The sequence below is a fragment of the Xyrauchen texanus genome, chromosome 35 (assembly GCF_025860055.1).
Source record: "Xyrauchen texanus isolate HMW12.3.18 chromosome 35, RBS_HiC_50CHRs, whole genome shotgun sequence".
NCBI lineage: Eukaryota > Metazoa > Chordata > Actinopteri > Cypriniformes > Catostomidae > Xyrauchen > Xyrauchen texanus.
The window spans coordinates 21174136-21193720 of record NC_068310.1 but is presented as its reverse complement, the minus strand read 5'-3'; the positions used below and the strand labels follow the sequence as shown (position 1 = coordinate 21193720).

Genomic DNA, 19585 nt, shown 5'->3' with positions numbered 1-19585 from the left:
TGAGCCAAACGGTTAAGGCTGTAGCTGGCAAATACAGGGGAAGGAGAGCACCAGAGAATGCAAGGGAGGGCAGCGAGGGGGAGAGAACTGGAAACAGAGAGAGAGAGAGAGAGAGAGAGAGAGAGAGAGAGAGAGAAAGAGAGAAAATGGAAGATAGCAACAGACAATGAACGTTGCCTGCAGAAATCCTCAAGAGCATTTGCTTGGTCAAACAATGTTTTTGAAAGAACCACTTTTGGTCACAAGTACAAACTTTCCTGTCCTTGCATGGGACCACCTGTACCCATGTACAAGCAGATTGGGGGGATATATGGATGTAAAAGCACTAAAGCAGAATGAAATTCAAGCCTTGGTAATAGGAAAAGTTGGAAAGAAGTTTGACTACTCTATGGCACCTTACTTTTACACTGACAGAAGAGCTGGATATTCAATCAATTAATTTACATGACTTTTCTAGCAATTTGTGATTACTGGACAAAGATTTTATAGAAGATCACACACAATAGATACGCAACTAACGATTATATTGATAATCGATTAATCTAGCGATTATTCAACTATTTGGCGATTGTTGGAGCGATTAATCATTAGCTCTTAACCAATTATTCTGCTTCTGTCCCGACTTAAAAGGTTGTATTAAACATGCTTACTAACAATAAAGAAAACATTTTCTTTTAAAAAAGTTGAAAAAAAAAGTTTAGCACTCTGAATGACATTCACTGAATTACAGTTTAAAGTTTAATACAGTAAGAAATTTACTGCAAAAAAATCCTTTTGTTATCAAGTGTTTGTCTTGTTTTCCATTTAAAAATGTCTAAAAATCCTTAAAACAATATACATTTAATTGAGAAGCATCATTTAAGATATTTAGACTTGCTTTAAGAGAATGTATCTTAAATATACAACAAGTGTATTTTGTATATAAGTGTATTTTTTACTTTGTTATACTTCCACGAGTGCAGTAAATATGTATATTCGAGATCTATTCTCTAAAAGCAAGTCTAAATATCTTATATGCTGCTTCTCAAATGAATGCATTTTTTTTTTAAAGGATTTTTAGATATTTTGAATTATTTGTATTTTTTATATTATATTAAACATACTCTGATAACAATTTTTTCTTCTGCAGTGTAGTTGCTAAAACTATGTACGTTGTTTTAAAAGTGTTTTACATATTTATATTAGAAAACAAGCCAAACCAAAAAATATTTTATTGCACTGTATAATGGGGCAAAGACTACCCCCTCTCACCTTTCTGTTCATTTCAATCCATCTTTAACTCACACAAAAAAAAAAACAGCACAGTAGCATATATTATGATTCAATAAGTCACAAACCAATACATTATAATCTAGCTGCATTAAGCATGCATGCCTGAGGGATGAGCGTCCCCGCGACGGGTGCAGTTTGAGTCTCTCACCCCTTAGGCAGTGACCACAAAGAGAAATGGCAGTTTTGGAGTTTGTAGTTAATTACATGACCTGCTTCCGTATTATTTAAACTTTAATAAAGCTATAAAGCATTAAATATAACTGCATTAAAGATATAACGCTGGAGTGTTTCCTTCATTATTACAGTTTAATGTGATCCCATTGTCGTTTGATCTCATTTAACGTAAAAAGAAAATGTTGTTGACAATGTATTATTGTCGACTACACGTTTCAGCCCTAACACACAATGAACAATTTCTCACAATGAAAATGTAAGTGTGTAACTAAAAGATAGTATATTCACAATAGAAAGTTTTAAAAATTCATGTAACTTCATTTCCATGACTTAAACAGGCCTAGAAATAACTACAAAAACCTGATATTTTCAGATTTGTCATACTCCTAAGTATTTGCTTACAGTTAGTGCTAAGCTGTGATAAGTTTTGATTTCTTAACTTTGCATTTTTATTTGTCTATAAGACCAATTTTTGTAGCTACTCCACAGAAAACTTAACAGTAAAATTAAATGTGTTTTACTGTCAGCAAAGAGCTCTGAAAATCACAGAGACATCTACTATAACCTTGCCCCGAAGTCAACAAAGCCAAGTACCACACGGCAAAAACTGGGACCATTCAAACACAATTGCACAACCTTGTGGTTAAATCAGGAAAATGAGAGAAAAAAAACATGCTACAATGCCCTTGGCTGATAGAGCACGGTGTAAAAGGATGTTAAATAGACATCACCGCTGCACAGCCGGTTTCTGTTGGAAAAGAAAGAATAAGCCGTGCTCTCACAGGTCAACGAGGCACAAGCAGAGGAATCAGCAGTTATGTTTCCCTGCTGTAAGCACTTTTAACCAATGGAGGCAAAATGTATGCCACAGCGAGACTTTTTGATGGGGGCCGATCTCTTTAATCCAAAAGATCAAGCTGTACAGCCAGAGCTTTGTGCAGAAAGCCACAAAAAAAGACAGATCGCAAAAGAATATGCAGGCTATTCCTCCTCACTGCACACAAAACGGTAATAAATTATGATTTGTTTATCTACATAAACCATCGAGAGGGAGTCCAAAACATAAAAATGGCAAAGGATCAGCAGATATGGCATTTTTAATGTTTTCATTAAACATTAAAAAAAAAGCAGACCATTTTATCAAGCTTGGGCAGCTGCTAGCAAAGTGAGCAGACAGCCAGTTTTAGCCATTTTAATTAGTGCCCAACCCCAAATATCTCTAATCAAACAATCACCTCTCTAGGGCACTGGCTGCAGGGTTAACATCTTTGCAATGAATTCAATTTGACATTTATACAGATTGCACCAGGGCAAACATCTGCTACAAAGTTGTGCCATCTTAGCTTGAAAATTACTGGGCCCAAGGGCCAGGGCTGCCTCCTCACACAATTGGATACTCTGGAAAATGTCCTCTTTACATCTCCCCCTGCAGAACAGGGTCTCTCTTGTACCATTATATGTTCCACTCTGTTTATTTCTTCCTGCAGGTGCAACTTAACAATCAAACTCTGGAGTGAGATCAGTTGGTTCGCACTGGCCTCTGAAACAAGGGTCTACCTGGCATTAAAAGCCAGGTGCAGATTTCCAAGAGGATAAAGCCATATACTTAATCATTCTAATATTAAATTCTAATGTTCCAAGGCTTGACTAATGTGCCCTTTTTATTTTAGGAATTATTAGTTTTATCATTCACCATATCTGTTTAAATCCTTATGTAATAGTTTGTTTCTAATCAGGGCATTTGCAACTCAAACTTGATCACGTCAAACTTTGTTTTATTAGTAAGCAATAACCAAAACATGTCTAAAAGGTTCAGTACAGAAAACTGTAAAACTCCTACTCCCCTTAGTAATCTACAGAGAATCTTTCTAAGGCAGATCTCATCAAGCTGGGTTTGTTTGGGAACATTTCTTGCACCGGTACACAAATTATTCCATGACGTTGTGTTTCAAGCGGAGGAAATGGTGGCAGTGAAAAGAGCAGAGACAGTAAGACGACACACCCTCTTCCCTAGCTTCCTCTTATTTTCCTTTATATAAAGCATTCCAGAGAGCTAGCCAGGCCTGGTGTGTTTGCACAGCAGTGGGTTCTTAGCCTTGGCACTCGCTCTTTTTGAGAAACCAGGCTAATAAGTGCTGAGGGGAAAAATAGGGAGCGGCAGAAAAGCTGCATTATATTACCCTCCATGGCACAGGCCATCAGACAGGACATTTTAAAAGCACCTCAGTGGCTTTACACTCCATATCAATTCCTGGACCAGATAGCATAAAAGAAATGCACAGGAATGTGTCATGACTAGACAGCTTGGTATTTGAGGTTAAGGAAAATGTAGGTTTTCATTTGGAATGATTATATCACAATGTCCTTATTTTTTTGTGCTAAAAATTCAGCATAAGTCACACAAAAAAAAGAGTGAGATGGGAAAAGAACGATGGAAAATGGGTGAGAGGGAGAAGGACTGTTTATAAAATAAATCAAGCTTTCCTTGGGGTATTGACTGGCACTTGCACATAGAGCTGGCTTTCAGCACAAAAGCAACTTCAATCTAAAGCAAAGTGGGGCTTTTAGATGCAAGAAAATGCAGTATATTGAACTAAGCCCCAACCCTACCCTTCAGCAAGAGTGCTGTGACTCCATCACCCCTTTTCTATAATTTTATTTTCTTGTCTGATTAAGTATGAATTGTTTACATATTAAAATTACTGTATTATATAAAGAAACTTAATTTGAGTGGAGATTGATATTAAATCAATATCTATAATTATTTAAAAAAAAACTGGTCAAGGGTAACAAATCTGAACTATACTGCATTTGTTTATATTGAGAGCAAAAAACTACAATTGGACTTAAAGTGGACTGAAAATGTAAGATAATTTTGTGAAATAAGCAAACTTGAGCTTATTTAGTTAATATTAAATGTGTTTACATGCAGTATCTAACCTAAGCACAAACTAATTTATTCCTAAAGCCCTCAGGTCTCATTTCCTTCACATGTCAACAAATACCAATGAGTAACTTTAGCAACATTAAGAATGAAAGCACACCGCTCCACTTGTAAAACAGGTATTTGGGTGTGTTCAAACACTGAGTTAATGATTATCTGCTCTGAATTCATTTTGTGTTTGGTGCACAAGGTCATACCGTCGTTCACTAATAACTGAAATAGGGTCATGTTAAATATGAATTTGATGGCAAGCAGAAAATTTGGTGTTCAGCATGATCAGTCAAACAAAACTATCAAGAACTGTGGTACTGTACTTCATGGGTAGTAGATCTTAAAACAGTGACTTCTGCGAGCAGGGATTTTCTTTACTGACCAATCATTGAGCTTATCATATGTCATGTCGATGTGACATAAAACATGCACTTCATAAGAAACCTATTAGACAGTGCTTTTGTTTCAGTCTATCTGGAATGACACTGAGGCCAGCAAAACTAACAGCTGACCTTTGACAAAGCATTGTTAAAATAACGTCTGGTATGTAAAGCATGTTCTACACTAAGCACGAAAAAAATTCACATTGTAGCTTAATCAACAAAATGAGTTTACATTGTGCAGCAGATTTTTCGTAGGCTATTTGCTCTATTCTGACTGCACTAGACAAAAGATTTATGTGTATTGTTTGTTTCTTTCAATTTTTAAATAATAAAAAGTGCTGCAAAGAAACTAAAACAAACAATTAATAAAACATGAATGTCAATGCACTACAAAAGAATATGTATATACACTTACCACAACACCAACAATAATGAGCTCATAACATTCCACACATATGAGTATACAACAATGCTAAAATAGTGGAAGTGAAGTTCTGAATATGTTGTGAATGTGCTCATGATGCTGTTCAGGAAGCTCCTCATGTCAATTATGTGCTGATTTAAACAGAAAACACACTCTTACAAAATATTAGGTAGACACCTTTTCATTTGATAGAGACATTTCTCATGCTCCAGTTATGCTAATACTTTGCATTAATGAATACAGAAGCTGCAATGCACTGTATTGATGAAGAAATTACGTGATTTACTCTCCTACTTGAGTTTTGGCCATATAAAAAACAAAACACAGATGGAGAGCAAAGTACACTAAAACTGGAATTAATAGTGAAATACAAACTAACAGGCATTTAAAGATTAAATGTGCTCTGTTAACTTGAAAACTAATAAGGTTCCATTTATTAACATGACCTAACAATGAAAAATACTTTTACAGCATTTATTAATCTTTGTTAAATTCAACATATAATAATACATTGTTAAACATTTAAAAAAAGTATTTGTTAACAGTAGTTCACGCACTATGAACTAACATGAATTAACAATGAACAACTGTATTTTTTATAAACTAGCATGAACAAAGTTTAATAAAAGCTATAACAAAAATATACAGTTCATTGCTGGTTCATGATACCTAATGCATAAACAAATGTTAACGAATGGGACCTTATTGAAGTGTTACTAAAACTTCTGAATAAAATGCTAAATTATAAAAAAGTTCACTTGTTTATAATTTCTGCATATTGCACAACACCACTGTGTTAAATAAATAGCAGTTTGAGCTTAAAATGAACTCATTAGTTTAGTATCTTGAACCATTTCATATTTTTATTCTAACACCACAACACCATAAAATCTCTGATAAAACGTGCACTGGTTTTTATTCTCATGCCTAAGCTGTCAGTAATCACCAGAACAGAGAAAATCAAAATAACATTATATAAACAGTAATGGTTCTGTTTTGACTAAACAAATCATGTCTCAGGGCCCCTATTCAAGCACCTAACATGCTTACTGTAATATTTAATATTCATGCATTCAAGTTCATGTGTAGGAATTTCAATCATTTCCAAAACCACTAAGATGTGACTTCAACTTAAAACATTTGGGAAACCACAGTGAAAATGTATTAAGTTGTTTTAGTGTCAAAACAAAAGATGACAAGTGACAAATAAAAAAATTACTTACCGTTTCCTTGCTAGGGAGCAATTCTTTCCGAATCCTGAAAAAGTTCTTCCCGTACTGCCTTAAACCTTTAATGAACCGTTTCTGTTTGGGGGGGAGAGAGAAAGTTAAAATCGGATTATAATTTTTTAGCACACATAACAATTGACACTGGAAACACAAGGCACTACAAATACATTACACTGTAAACCACAACGGGAAGAGAACAATGTTTGATATTAATCTTAAAGTCTGCTTGTGTTGGTTATACTCCGGAGTGCTAGCACAGTTCTGCTACACTGGAAAAATATGAGGGGAAATGACAACAAAAGCAGGAGATTAAACCATAGCTGAGTGCAAACGCGATTGCAGCTTGTTTTAAATTGTGTGGAAGTTAGCATGGCGATATGCATATGAGAGTCAATACAGAAGTTCAAAGCTGTAACTGAACTTCAATAAGTTACGAAGAATCACAACACACTTCTCTCTGATCTCACAATTCGCACGCTCGCACTTCCAACAGCGTCATTCCTGCGCAAAGTATGAGAATTACAAAAACATTTGCTTACATACCATCACAACCAAACATAACACAACTTAAGCTAACAGTATTCAAATGATGTTTATGATTGCAGAAAATGACTGAGTCTTTAATTAACAACAAACACATCCAGAAAAAAACTTCACCTAATAAAAACGTGAGAAAATAACTTATACGGCGCAAACCAAAGAGTTTTCTCTCAAAATAAAATGTGTTTACACAGACTGCTGTAATACAAAAGGAGACTGTGTAGCTTGAATGATTTTCTATTCGTTTAAGAGCCACAGACTGTGAGCCATAAAAAGCGGAGGCAGAAACATTCATAACCAGCGAAGCAGACAAACAGCAGATTTACTTTCTTGTTCCAGCGGCGAGCCCCGCTCCACTGTAATCTCAGTCAACGGTCCTTAACAACAAACTGTTCCGAAACCCAGTGAAAGTCCATTCAGCACACAATCGAAAGCTTTACGTCCATTCGTAAGGCAGTACAATAAATCGAGGTGCAAATCCACAAAGTCTCCAAAAGGTACGTTCTTTTTTTCTTTTTTTTTTTACGAGCAAGAGATAGCTTGTCACTCTCTGCTCCTCCACTACAAAGGGGAAGGCTATACATGTGATCTTTCTGCTAGAGAGACTCTGGTCTGCGGCTGGCTGGAAAACCTGGAGTGGAGCTGCAAGCTTGCATGACGGATTGCGGCAGATCTGCATGCAAGTTCTGAGTGCGTTCAGCCTTTCAGAAAACTCATTTGTGTATGCATTTAAATCTGCCCTTTGAACACCAACCCCTTTCGCTGTGGCTTTTACAAGGGAACTGTACCGTTACATTACCTGTATTAAAAGCACAATAAACTACAAACCTCCACAACACAGGAGGCAGCGAGCAGAGGAAGGCTGGGGCAATCTTTGTGGAGCAAGGTCTTAAGAAATGGTTAAAGGAGACGAGTTGTCTGCAAAACCAGGCATGGATCTACTCTAGCCTTCTCAGCCAACTTCTCACATGCATACTGTATACGCACTAGTTATATACGCGGGAACTGTTTACACATGGCATTTTAAAGTACAATTTGTCGTGAGGGAGGGAGGGAGCATTACTTGTTTCTTTTTACAAGACATCTGCCTCAAAGCACTCCTAAAACTTGTAATAAATCAGATGTTTAATGAAAATCCAAATCCTGCAAATTAAAGCTACATGCATCTCCTCCTTGTTGGGGCCTTAGTGACTGCAGATATGAGAAGATTCAAGAAGCTTTTACTTAACTTAAAGGCATTTTAAAAAACTACCACAGGCGGTAAAGAGGCGAATGATTAACCAGTACGTGATGCAATGTATAAAATTAGTGTGTGAAGATTTTTCATGTACCTATGACTAAAATATTAGTTAGTGGTTAGACACACCAGATTTTCCAAGTACCAAAAATGAATTTACTGAATGGTTGGATGGGCTCAATTAGTTACTTCAAAACAAGCAAAATAACAAAAGATCAAGGGGAATAAAGAGATTAAGAAATTTACGAGACAAATTAGACCTATATAAAAAAATCTTGCAATGAGTACGTTTACATGCACTTTCATTCGGACTAAAGCAATAATTTGTACTTAAATGTCATATAAACATGTTAGACTGAAATCGTACCAGTCTGGTTTTTGCAAAATCTGACAGACCTAGATAATGTGATTGTAGGTCTATGATATAAGAAATATGTTAAGCCTATTGTATTCCACTTTACCACTTACTAAAGGGGCCGAATGGCACATTGGACTGCGACTGCAGGGCAAAAACATCCACTTAACCAGTCGACACAGAACTACACTGACCAAGATTCATCTTAAACAGATGACAATCTAACAGCCCCATGCGTTAACGAGTCCCCAAGCCTAGTGACCACAGGTCTAAGGTTTGTACCTACGTGTTTTGTTTAACATATTAAACTAAAGGGATCAGAGCCTGCCTTCATTATCTTAGGTCTTAGATCCCGACCGGCAGGACAAAAAACAATTACACCTGCCAGAGTGGCACGAGTTAGTGGCCTGATTATATCACCCTAATTATGTTTTCTCCACTGTAATATTTACAGTGCACTGCATGCAGGCAGTTGTCTCGTTCGCACTTGCTTTGCTCGGCATGTCGGCTCCACTTTAAGGCTCCATTTCAGCTGCCTGGGCTTGCTGCTCTCCGAGCGCAACTAATAAATAATCCACCAATCTGCTCCCTGAATTGCTCTGCCTCTGCTATGATTGCTCCGGCCCTCTGTCACTAGGCAACAGAGCCGAAGTGGGGAGGGGGCTGAAGGGGGGAGAGCGAGGGGAGAGTGGAGGAGGGGCGAGAGAGGGAGCCAAATTCTCCCAAGTCACCAGCCGCTTGCTCTGCCCAAACAACAGGCTTCTTTCTGTCAGAAATTATTCCAGCGCGCTGGCTCTGCTTTTAGCCTTACACTCCCTCTTTCTCTAGCTGCTCGACAGTAGTCTATTGTTAAAGAGAACAGGGAGAAGGGAATAAAACTGAAAAGGCTATAGTGATGTGTGTGTACTTCCTGCTTGAATCATAAGAGTTCAAAGCTGTAAACTGGTTATGATCATTCAAGCATGTACAAACAGATGGTGTCAGGCCAGTCTGCATAAAGCACACCGAGTGTGTCCAACGCAAACACACATACTGAACTACCAGTTTTCAAATACCAGGAATGCCTAACATTTAGCTCTATGGCGCACACAGGGGTCTTATGAAATCAGTGTGCTTGGCCTTTCGCTACAGCTGACCTGCTTTGGCTGAAGAGGAGAGAGCGGAGTATACAATTACAGTCACAGATAATATCACACAAATATGATTTGACATGAAGACAATGACATTCTCACACACAAAGCGACCACAAAGTGAGATGAGAGCCAGCCCCACATTCTGTTCAATGGAACCTTACATAACATCAAAACCACAACAGAAAATGAGTCAAGATGGAGATAAAACAAGCTATCAAATGCCCAGAAGTAGCGTTACAGTAATATTAGTGTTCGCACATGGATGGAAATGCTTCTAAATCGAGCTGCTGCCATTTAAAGCCAGCTCTTAAATCTATAAATATGCACTGATTCAGCAAAACCGCAGTTTTTCTTGTTCTCTGTGTAAAACCAAAGGTGACAGGAAATTCTCAAACACACACCCTTCCTGCTTGCTCGACTCATACGGCTGTAAAACAGTATTTACGTCTGAGCACTAGTGATTGCACCTCACAAACAACACTGAAATAGCCTAGCCATTGAAAAAATATATATCTCCAAGTTAACTTCTGGATGGTTGGCTGTCCACAGGAAAGGGTCAAATTCCAACTTCGTACTGGGGGAGGTGTTGCATTTACTTCTCTGATCTAAAGACCCACCTCCACTAATTTTTGTACACTAGGATTAATTTTAAGGAACAGGAGGGGTTTGGTAGTAGAGAATGTGCAGGCTTCTTCATTCACCACTGGGGGGCTGCAGTACTGCCAGGTTGCCTGCTGCCGCACACAAAACTTCAACAATCTGGAGCCTCTTGCTGTCATTCGTCAAATTGTGACAAGCCAGAGATAATACACAGCAGGGCCAAGGTGCAGATAGCAGCCTTCGCTGTGGTCATATATCAGACACTCTGAAACACAACATTCCCTGCTCTCTCTGGCTCTGTTAAAAAACCTAGTGAGCTGACTACCTACTAGGACTGCACAGTTTCCCGTTACTATCAAAATATCGCAATACCACAAAAAATTTAAATGTACGATATCATCTTGTTGCTAATTTTGGAACCATATTTCTGCCATTAACAAAATTATATATGACAGTTTTGAGATTAAATTAATGACAATTTGAAAATAAAATTAAAAACTTTTGGATATTTAATTTATTAAATATTATACAGTCACATGCACTGCACACTACAGAATGAAAAAGAGGTGCCGCTCTGTCATCTGCTTCACATGCGCGCGCACACGCACGCACGCACGCACGCACACACACACACACACACACACACAGGAAGCGTGGCGTGAAATGTCACCCGAGTATCTGAACAAACTGACAGCTAGAATGCAAGGATCTTCAAAGCTGTCATTGCTGCACATGGAGGATATTTTTTATGGGAAATCTTTGAGGTAGTTTAAAATTGTAATAGTAATTTTTCACATTATTAATGTCCTGACTATACATTGTGATCAGTTGAATGCCACTTTGGTGAATACAAGTACCAATTTCTTTCCATAAGATTAAAATCTGTACATTATTCCAAACTTTTGGGCACCAGTGTGTGTATATATGTATACACCCACATCTCAAAGACCGCAAGATCATGTAGAGTTACGCTCTACAATATCAGAAAGATAAGACTCTTCCTCTCTGAACATGCCACACACTTCTAGTTCAGTCACTTGTCATAACTAGACTGGACTACAGTAACGCTTTCATTGCAGGCCTCCCTGCATGTGCAATTAGACCCCTGCAAATGATCCAGAATGCAGCAGCACGTCTGGTCTTTAATGAACCAAAGAGAGTGCATGTTACACCACTCCTTGTCTCTCTTCACTGGCTGCCGGTTGATGCACGTATCAAATTCTGCTAGTCAGCTTGGAATGTCGCCTTGTTGTACCAACACAAAGAGGCACCAAAACACTTTGCCGGACTTTCAGCTTCATCGTACCACGTTGGTGGAATGACCTTACAAACTCCATTCGTGAAGCAAACTCCCTTTCTGTCTTAAAAAAAACCAGCTTAATACACTTGAGCTCTTAACCAGTCACAAAAAAGTTGCACTTTATTCTGTTTTGAATACTACTATTCTGATGCTAGTGAAACTTTGTAATATGACACTTTTTCATACCACTGTCTCCTGAAGATGATTCGCTTATGCGTTCGTCTTTTATAAGTCACTTAGCAGGGCTCTACAGTGCGAGTATTTCACTCGCATTTGCCCCTAAAAATAGACATGTGCGAACTGGAAAAATTATTTACGAGCACAGTGTGCGAATAGAGATTACAAAAGTAACCCCCCCCTTTTTAAGATATTTGTTTAAAAATTACAAAACCCACATTCCACAAGCGGAGTTTTCTGTGATGACAGAAAAGAGAGAAAGGTGAGCAATGGAAAAAAGTAGCGGTATAGGCGACATCGCATTTTATTTTAAGCGAAAAAGAGATGAGGAGAAAGAGGAATTTGGCGAGAGGGATTCGCAAGGTTCAACTAATGAAGTCTCTTCACAAGGTTTACCGGAGACGGTTAACGTTAGGGATGCTGAGAGCAAAGCCGTGACCACAGCTGTCACTTCAACGTCCACTGTAGAATCTATATGTTCTCCCTCCACTGTAGGTGGAGGGAGAACATATAGATTCAATGCAAATTGTCTCAAAATGTTCCCATGGCTAGAGTTCGAAAACAACGTCATGATCTGCAAATATTGTAGAAACAGGTGGGCATCTCGTCCTTCGTGTCAGGAAACCTGCATCTGAAATAGTGATGGGTCATTTGCGATCTATTCGGCTCTTGTAGTTGAACGTTGTTAGCCGGCTCGCATATCAGAATCTATTTATACAAATATAAAAAAAAATTAAGATATGAATAATCAAAAGATATAAAAATAACGAAAAAACTAATAAAATAATATAGGCCTAAATGCTCAAGCGCACACATTAGTTCTGACTGTCCGCTCAGACTAAAAGTCTCACCTGTTGTTCCTGTCAATCAGACACGCAGTGTCAACCAATGAACCAAAGATGCGTGAGGGAGGGCGGAGCCAACTTATGTTGTTCAGATTGTATTTGAATTGTTACATTTATATGCACTTTGTTTATATACATTGAAAACTTTAAATGCACACGTGAAATAACATCCTTCTTTTTTACATTTATTTCAATTTGTGGGATGCTGCAGTTTTGCAAATTATTTATTCTTCTTTGATATGGTGCATTATTCTATTATCAGTAGGCTACTGCCGCTACCTACATGCATACTACACAGTTTGTGTAGGGCATCAACTCCCTAGGGGGGCACCATCTTACCCTAGGCTGCAGGGTAACCTAGGGTTTTGGGGGCCCAAAACAAAAATGGTTTATGGGGCCCTACAGTTTTCTAGAAAATTCTAGTTAATTTAGCAAAAATATACGAAATGAAACATCCTACGTTTCATTGATACGGTTGTGTGTTTTGTTAAAGTAACTGACTGGCAAAAAATAAAATAAATGGGGGTGGTGGGTGGGGCCCCGAACCAATCACGGGGCCCTAAACAAATGTTTAGTTTGTTTATTGGGTCGGGCCGGCCCTGCTAGGATGGCACCAGAAAGTCCACCGGCTGCCCTTCCTTGTTCGATATACGTTATTCAAGGACCCGAAAGCAGTTGCGGAACACAGACAATCGCATCACGCTCGTATCACGCGTAGGGCATCAATTTGGCCAGCGGTGGCCCTGTCTATTATGCAGTTCAGACTGTATTCGTTTTGAATGGTTAGATTTATATGCACTTTGTTTATATACAATAAGTTATACTTTAAATGCAAATGTTTAATGGCATTATTTTTCTTAACAAATCAATGCATTTTTAAATAAACTGTGGTTAAGGTTAAGGTGTGTAATTACATTTAATAATTTAATTTGAATTGTTTTAACACCAATTATGAAAAGAGCCAGAATGCCCATTGCCAATCAGAAAAGCGATAGTGTAGCGAAACATCTCACGGCGGAGAAACCATCAGGCTCTGTGTAAGCAGCCTTGAGGAGGCAAGTGCTGCAGTCTGAGGAGGAGACGAGGAAGCAGCATAGGCGGAAACTGCGGTGGGGGTCAGGACCCCCCCTATCTGAGGGTTGTCCCCCCCTAAAATATCATTAAAATATGTGTATTGTAAATAATATAATGATATATTCTTAAAATAATTGTTTAAGAAATAAAATACAAATGCAAACGGGGCAACGACAAAAAAACCCTTGGTGTCCCCTTCAAAAATTGCTCTTGAGAATTGTTATGTTTATTGTCCCCCCCAACATTATGATGAAATTTTCGCCCCTGGGAAGCAGCTGAAAATAAAGATAAACATTGCATACTTCATTGTGAAAGAAGAAGAACCTTTCGTCAAATTTGGGCTGCTTATCAGACTCTACCACAAAAACTGAGTTTACATGAATCCCACATACGACAACGTGCGGAGATGATCGGTCAAATTGCTGACATACTGAGAGACCGCTGGCTGACCTCTAAGTATGCCAGACAGGTCAACGTACAAAAGCAGCTAGACAACTGATATCCTTTGATTTTAGTAGGCATGGGTTCAATGTGTGATTTGGGTGGTATGTGCTGTTCCACAGATGTGTGTCCCTTAGTACATGCACACACACACTCATACACGCAGTATAAATATGTAATAAATTGTTTGTTAATAAACTCTGTATTTAATTTTCACTGTGCTCCTAAATTTCTTTGTCTGCGCCTACATTTTTTCATTTAGGAGCGCATGTACTCCTTGGGAAAAAAGTTAGCGTAGAGCCCTGCTTAGGATAAAAGCCTCTGCAAAATGAATAAATGTAAAGTAAATATATATATAATATTTTTATTTGATTAAAGCCTTATGTATCAATTTGATTAAACACTATTTCATCATAACATTTAATTAAAACATTAACATGGAATTAAAATGGAAAACATATGTATCTTTGAGACTTTATGCAGTTCTTTTAATCGTAATTTTCTGTGTAATTTCAGGCTTTTATTTGTTGGCAGAACACAGCCATTTTATTTTATTTTAAATGAGGCTTTTATTTGTTGATTATAATATCGATTTAGAATTGATACCGATGTACCATGGCTGGTACTGTACCGAAGCAAAATTTTGGTATCGATGCAACCCTACTACCTACACAGCATTTATGGGTACCACAAGCACGTCAATTCAAATACAGCCTTTATTATCCCAAGTAATTACTTTGAGGAGAATTTCAATAACATTTGATGGGTAAATAACTACATAAAACAATATAAATATCACTTTGATAGTGTTTAAAAGAATTAGTGTCAGAGGGGCAAAACTAGGTATGGACATTTTGGTCATATGCGTCAGACGGGCATTATCGTCTTGTCCATTTTTAGCATACCAAGTACAAAATAGCTGAACTTAGCTAAAAAACTTGTCTTGAAACCCCTGCATTCTGTTCCATTGGGTTAAACTACAACTCACCAAACAGATGGGTTGAGTGGTGTTACTGTCCGGGAGTGAAAGTCAATATATACAGTATTGATGCAAATTGACAAAAAAAGGTACCCACAAAATACTTAACCAGTCAAAATGAAAAATTATACTACTTTTTAGGGGTGTTCACAAGTAATCTAGTACTCGTTCTGCACCAGCTATTAAAGACACTACTCGAATATCGATCAATATCCTATATTTTTCCTCAGTCTCTCACCAAATTTTGCAGTTACGATTGAATCCACTGGAGAGCGCTGCGAATGTGACATTAAGTCAAGTCGTGTTTTTTATTGTCGTTAAACCATATACAGTTAGTACAGTACACAGTGAAATGAGACAACGTTCCTCCAGGACCATGGTGCTACATAAATCAACATAGGACAAATACAGAACCACGAGACTACAGATTAAATATTTCTACAAAAAGTGCACGTGCAAACATGAGCAAAAAGTACGGGACAGTACAATAAAAATTACTAAAAGGAAGAGGACAATAGGCAAAGAGAGAGAGAGATAGTGCAGTGCCGACCAGTACACATTTGTAATCGAGCATATCAAGGTATAGCTTGAGAGATGGAACAATGACGCTAATCCTTTTTACTTTGATTAGAAAAAGCCAACTTTCACGACTTTGCTGAATAATAAGTGAAATTATAAAAATGTGGTAGCCTTTATATAAACTCAGAGTATATATACAGTGCATCCAGAAAGTATTCACAGCGCTTCACTTATTTTTTCACATTTTATGTTACAGCCTTATTCCAAAATTGATTAAATTCACTATTTTCCTCAAAGTTCTACAAACAATACCCTATAATGACAACGTAAAAGAAGTTTGTTTGAAACCTTTGCAAATGTATAAAAAAAACAAAAAAAAAAAAACACACGAATTAAAAACCACAATTATACCAATTACAGATGTAAAAGTTGTTTTTTTGTGTATGATTCTACAAGCTTGGCACACCTATTTTTGGGCAGTTTTTCCCCATTCTTCTTTGAAGGACCTCTCAAGCTCCATCAGGTTGCATGGGGAGTGTCGGTGCACAGTCATTTTCAGATCACTCCAGAGATGTTCAATCGGGTTCAAGTCTGGGCTCTGGCTGGGCCACTCAAGGACATTCACAGAGTTGTCCCGTAGCCACTACTTTGTTATCTTAGGGTCATTGTCCTGTTGGAAGATGATCCTTCACCCCAGTCTGAGGTCCAGAGCGCTTTGGAGCTGGTTTTCAACAAGGATGTCTCTGTACATTGCGGCATTCATCTTTCCCTCGATCCTGACTACTCACCCAGTTCCTGCTGCTGAAAAACATCCCCACAGGATGGTATTGTCCAGGTGATGAGCGGTGCCTGGTTTCCTCCAGACATGATGCTTGCCATTCAGGCCAAAGAGTTCAATCTTTGTTACATCAGACCAGAGAATTTTGTTTCTCATGGTATGAGAGTCCTTCAGGTGCCTTTCGGCAAACTCCAGACAGGCTGTCATGTGCCTTTTACTGAGGATTGGCATCCGTCTGGCCACTCTACATACAGGCCTGATTGGTGGAGTGCAGCAGAGATGGTTGTTCTTCTGGAAGGTTCTCCACTCTCCACAGAGAAACGCTGGAGCTCTGTCAGAGTGACCATCGGGTTCTTGGTCACCTCTCTATGGCCCTTCCCCCCTGATCGCTCAGTTTGGCCAGGCGGCCAACTTTAGGAAGAGTCCTGGTGGTTCCAAACTTCTTCCATTTACGTATGGAGGCCACTGTGCTCATTGGGACCTTCAATGCTGCAGAAATGTTTCTGTACCCTTCCCCAGATCTGTGCCTCGATACAATCCTGTCTCAGAGGTCTACAGACAATTCCATGGACTTCATGGCTTGGTTTGTGCTCTGACATGCACTGTTAACTGTGGGACTTTATATAGACAGGTGTGTGCCTTTCCAAATCATGTCCAATAAACTGAATTTACCATAGGTGGACTCCAATCAAGTTGTAGAAACATCAAGGATGATCAGTGGAAACAGGATGCACCTGAGCTCAATTTTGAGTGTCATGGCAAAGCCTGTGAATACTTATGTACATGGTGATATTTTTAGTTTTTTATTTTTAATACAATTGCAAAGATTTCAAACAAACTTCTTTCACGTTGTCATTATGGGTTATTGTTTGTAGAATTGAGGAAAATAATGAATTTAATCAATTTTGGAATAAGGCTGTAACATAACAAAATGTGGAAAAAGTGAAGCGCTGTGAATACTTTCCGGATACAGAGAGTGAGTGAGTGTGTGTGTGTGTGTGTGTGTGTGTGTGTGTGTGTGTGTGTGTGTGTGTGTGTGTGTGTATGTATGTATGTATGTATGTATATATATGAGCATTACCATAGTGCTGCCAGTATTTGTTTCTATGCAAGCAATGTAATTGCAAATGTTTTTTACTGTTATTTTAACCCCCCTCCCCTTTTTATTAATGCATATTAATCCCCCCCACATAGTTTGTAAAAGTATTGTTTTTAGTATCAGTGAATTAAAAACAGAATATCAATTTCACGTACATGTCATCGTTAGTATTAATAATTTTTTGTGTGTTAGCGTACTCAATTAAAAAATTACTACAAAATTTCTAATACCTACCCTTTTTAGCAAGTTTGCATTTAGATCAGGTCAAATTGTTAATTTATGTTGATAAGCTGAAGTTGCGCAATTATCAGGGAACATAAAAAAATAAAAAAACCCTCGCAGGAGAATAATATTTCTTGCACAGCATTACAATAATGGCTTACAAGATTAAAGGGTGTTTACATATGACATGCCATTTACAGCAGGATCTAAAATAATTCAACAGCTAAACTGTGGCATGGGATAAAGACAAAAATTGGCACATCCTCCCTTTCAATAGCTGGAACCGCTGCAGGCTAGTTGAGGGAAAGAGAGGCACTGAGGGGTATGTTGAGCTGCAGCGGGAGAGGGGTGACAAGTGACCCTGAACAGGGGATGATTCGGTCATTTCTGAGACAGTCACTGTCACTTTTATTCACATTTCAAAAAGGAGCGATGGAAAAAAAAGAGCAGGAATAATGAGGCCATGGACCTGCAGGCTGAGCGGGCAGAGGGAGAGAGAAAGCGATGGATGATAAATAAATGAAGAGCAGCAGGGCTGGTGCAAGCATCCAAGGTCAGGGGTACATTTACACCTGTCCCTCAAGGCTGCAGGGCTGCAAAAGTACAACTTGAAACCAGATCAGGGGGAGTGGCGTCCTTGACTGGGCAGCAGTGGCCTGGGTGGATTACAGACTTGGAGGGGGGGAGGGGCTGTACACACATGCCACAGAGAAAAATACCAACAGTGGTGTAATCAAGGCCTGCTCTCATACAGTATTTATTCCGCATCTGTATTATTCATCTCAGACAGAATGTTATTCAGTTCACTTCACACACGCTTTTCCCTGTATACGTTAAAAAACAACTGCACACTCAATTTAACATGCCGTTTTTAATCAATACACAGAATAATTGATCTTTTTTAATGGGCTCCTTGGCTCCATTAACAACCTATTCATTCACATTTTAGAATTGTAACCTTTAGAAAATGAATACATAACACATACATATACATACATATACACACACATATTATATATATATATATGAATATATATATATATATATATATATATATATATATATATATACACACACACACACACACACACACACACACACACACACACACACACACGTATATATTAGGGATGCACCGAAATTTCGGCCGGCGAAATATTTCGGCTGAAAATGGCACTTTCGGTTTTTGGCCGAAAGGGAAAAAAGGCCGAAAATGTGAGCCTCCTCGCCCCGCCCCGCCCCTCAGTGCTCAGATTTCACTCTGGATCGATCTAGCCCTTATCACAGCGCTACCCAACAAAGGCCGATCATGTCAGCGGTGTGGAAATTCTTCAAAGTTTCTGATAAGGACATCAAATTTGCGATCTGCAGTGTTTGTTCAGCAGAGGGGGTACAGTGATGAAGAACTTTTCCACGACAGGTTTGATACACCACCTAAAAACACGACATCCAATTCAATACACAGATAGTGTAATTCAAATAGTACAGCAAGAGATTCTTCAGGAAAGTGCCCCGATCCACAGCAGTGCCACAACTAGCGCAGCTACACCACAACTTGAGACGTATCTAGCTGAACTACCCGTTGCCAGAAGCGACAATCCACTTGACCACTGGCGCATAAACAAAGACCGCTTTCCTTTGCTTGCGCTGATTGCGCACAGGTATTTGCCCAAGCACCAGCACAGAGAGTGAGAGACTGTTCAGTGCAGCATCTCATGTTCTTGATGAGCTTTCTGACAGGAGAGACTGTCAGAACGTTTAGCAACTTTTGTTCTTGAAGAGAAACCTGTCACTTGTACTTAAATAGAAAGCGGTCCAATTTGATGTGTATAGCAATTACATTCCACTTGTTCTTCACTTGAGGATACA

General features: G+C 38.5%; 1 protein-coding gene across 1 annotated transcript in view; it reads right to left on the bottom strand.

The window, feature by feature from the left end:
- The window catches only part of LOC127628837 (arginine-glutamic acid dipeptide repeats protein-like), a 231245-nt gene that overhangs the window by 20086 nt on the left and 191574 nt on the right, over positions 1–19585 (bottom strand). Inside the window, 1 exon segment of the mRNA XM_052105758.1 lies at positions 6412–6492. Coding sequence (XP_051961718.1) covers positions 6412–6492 — 81 coding nt within the window.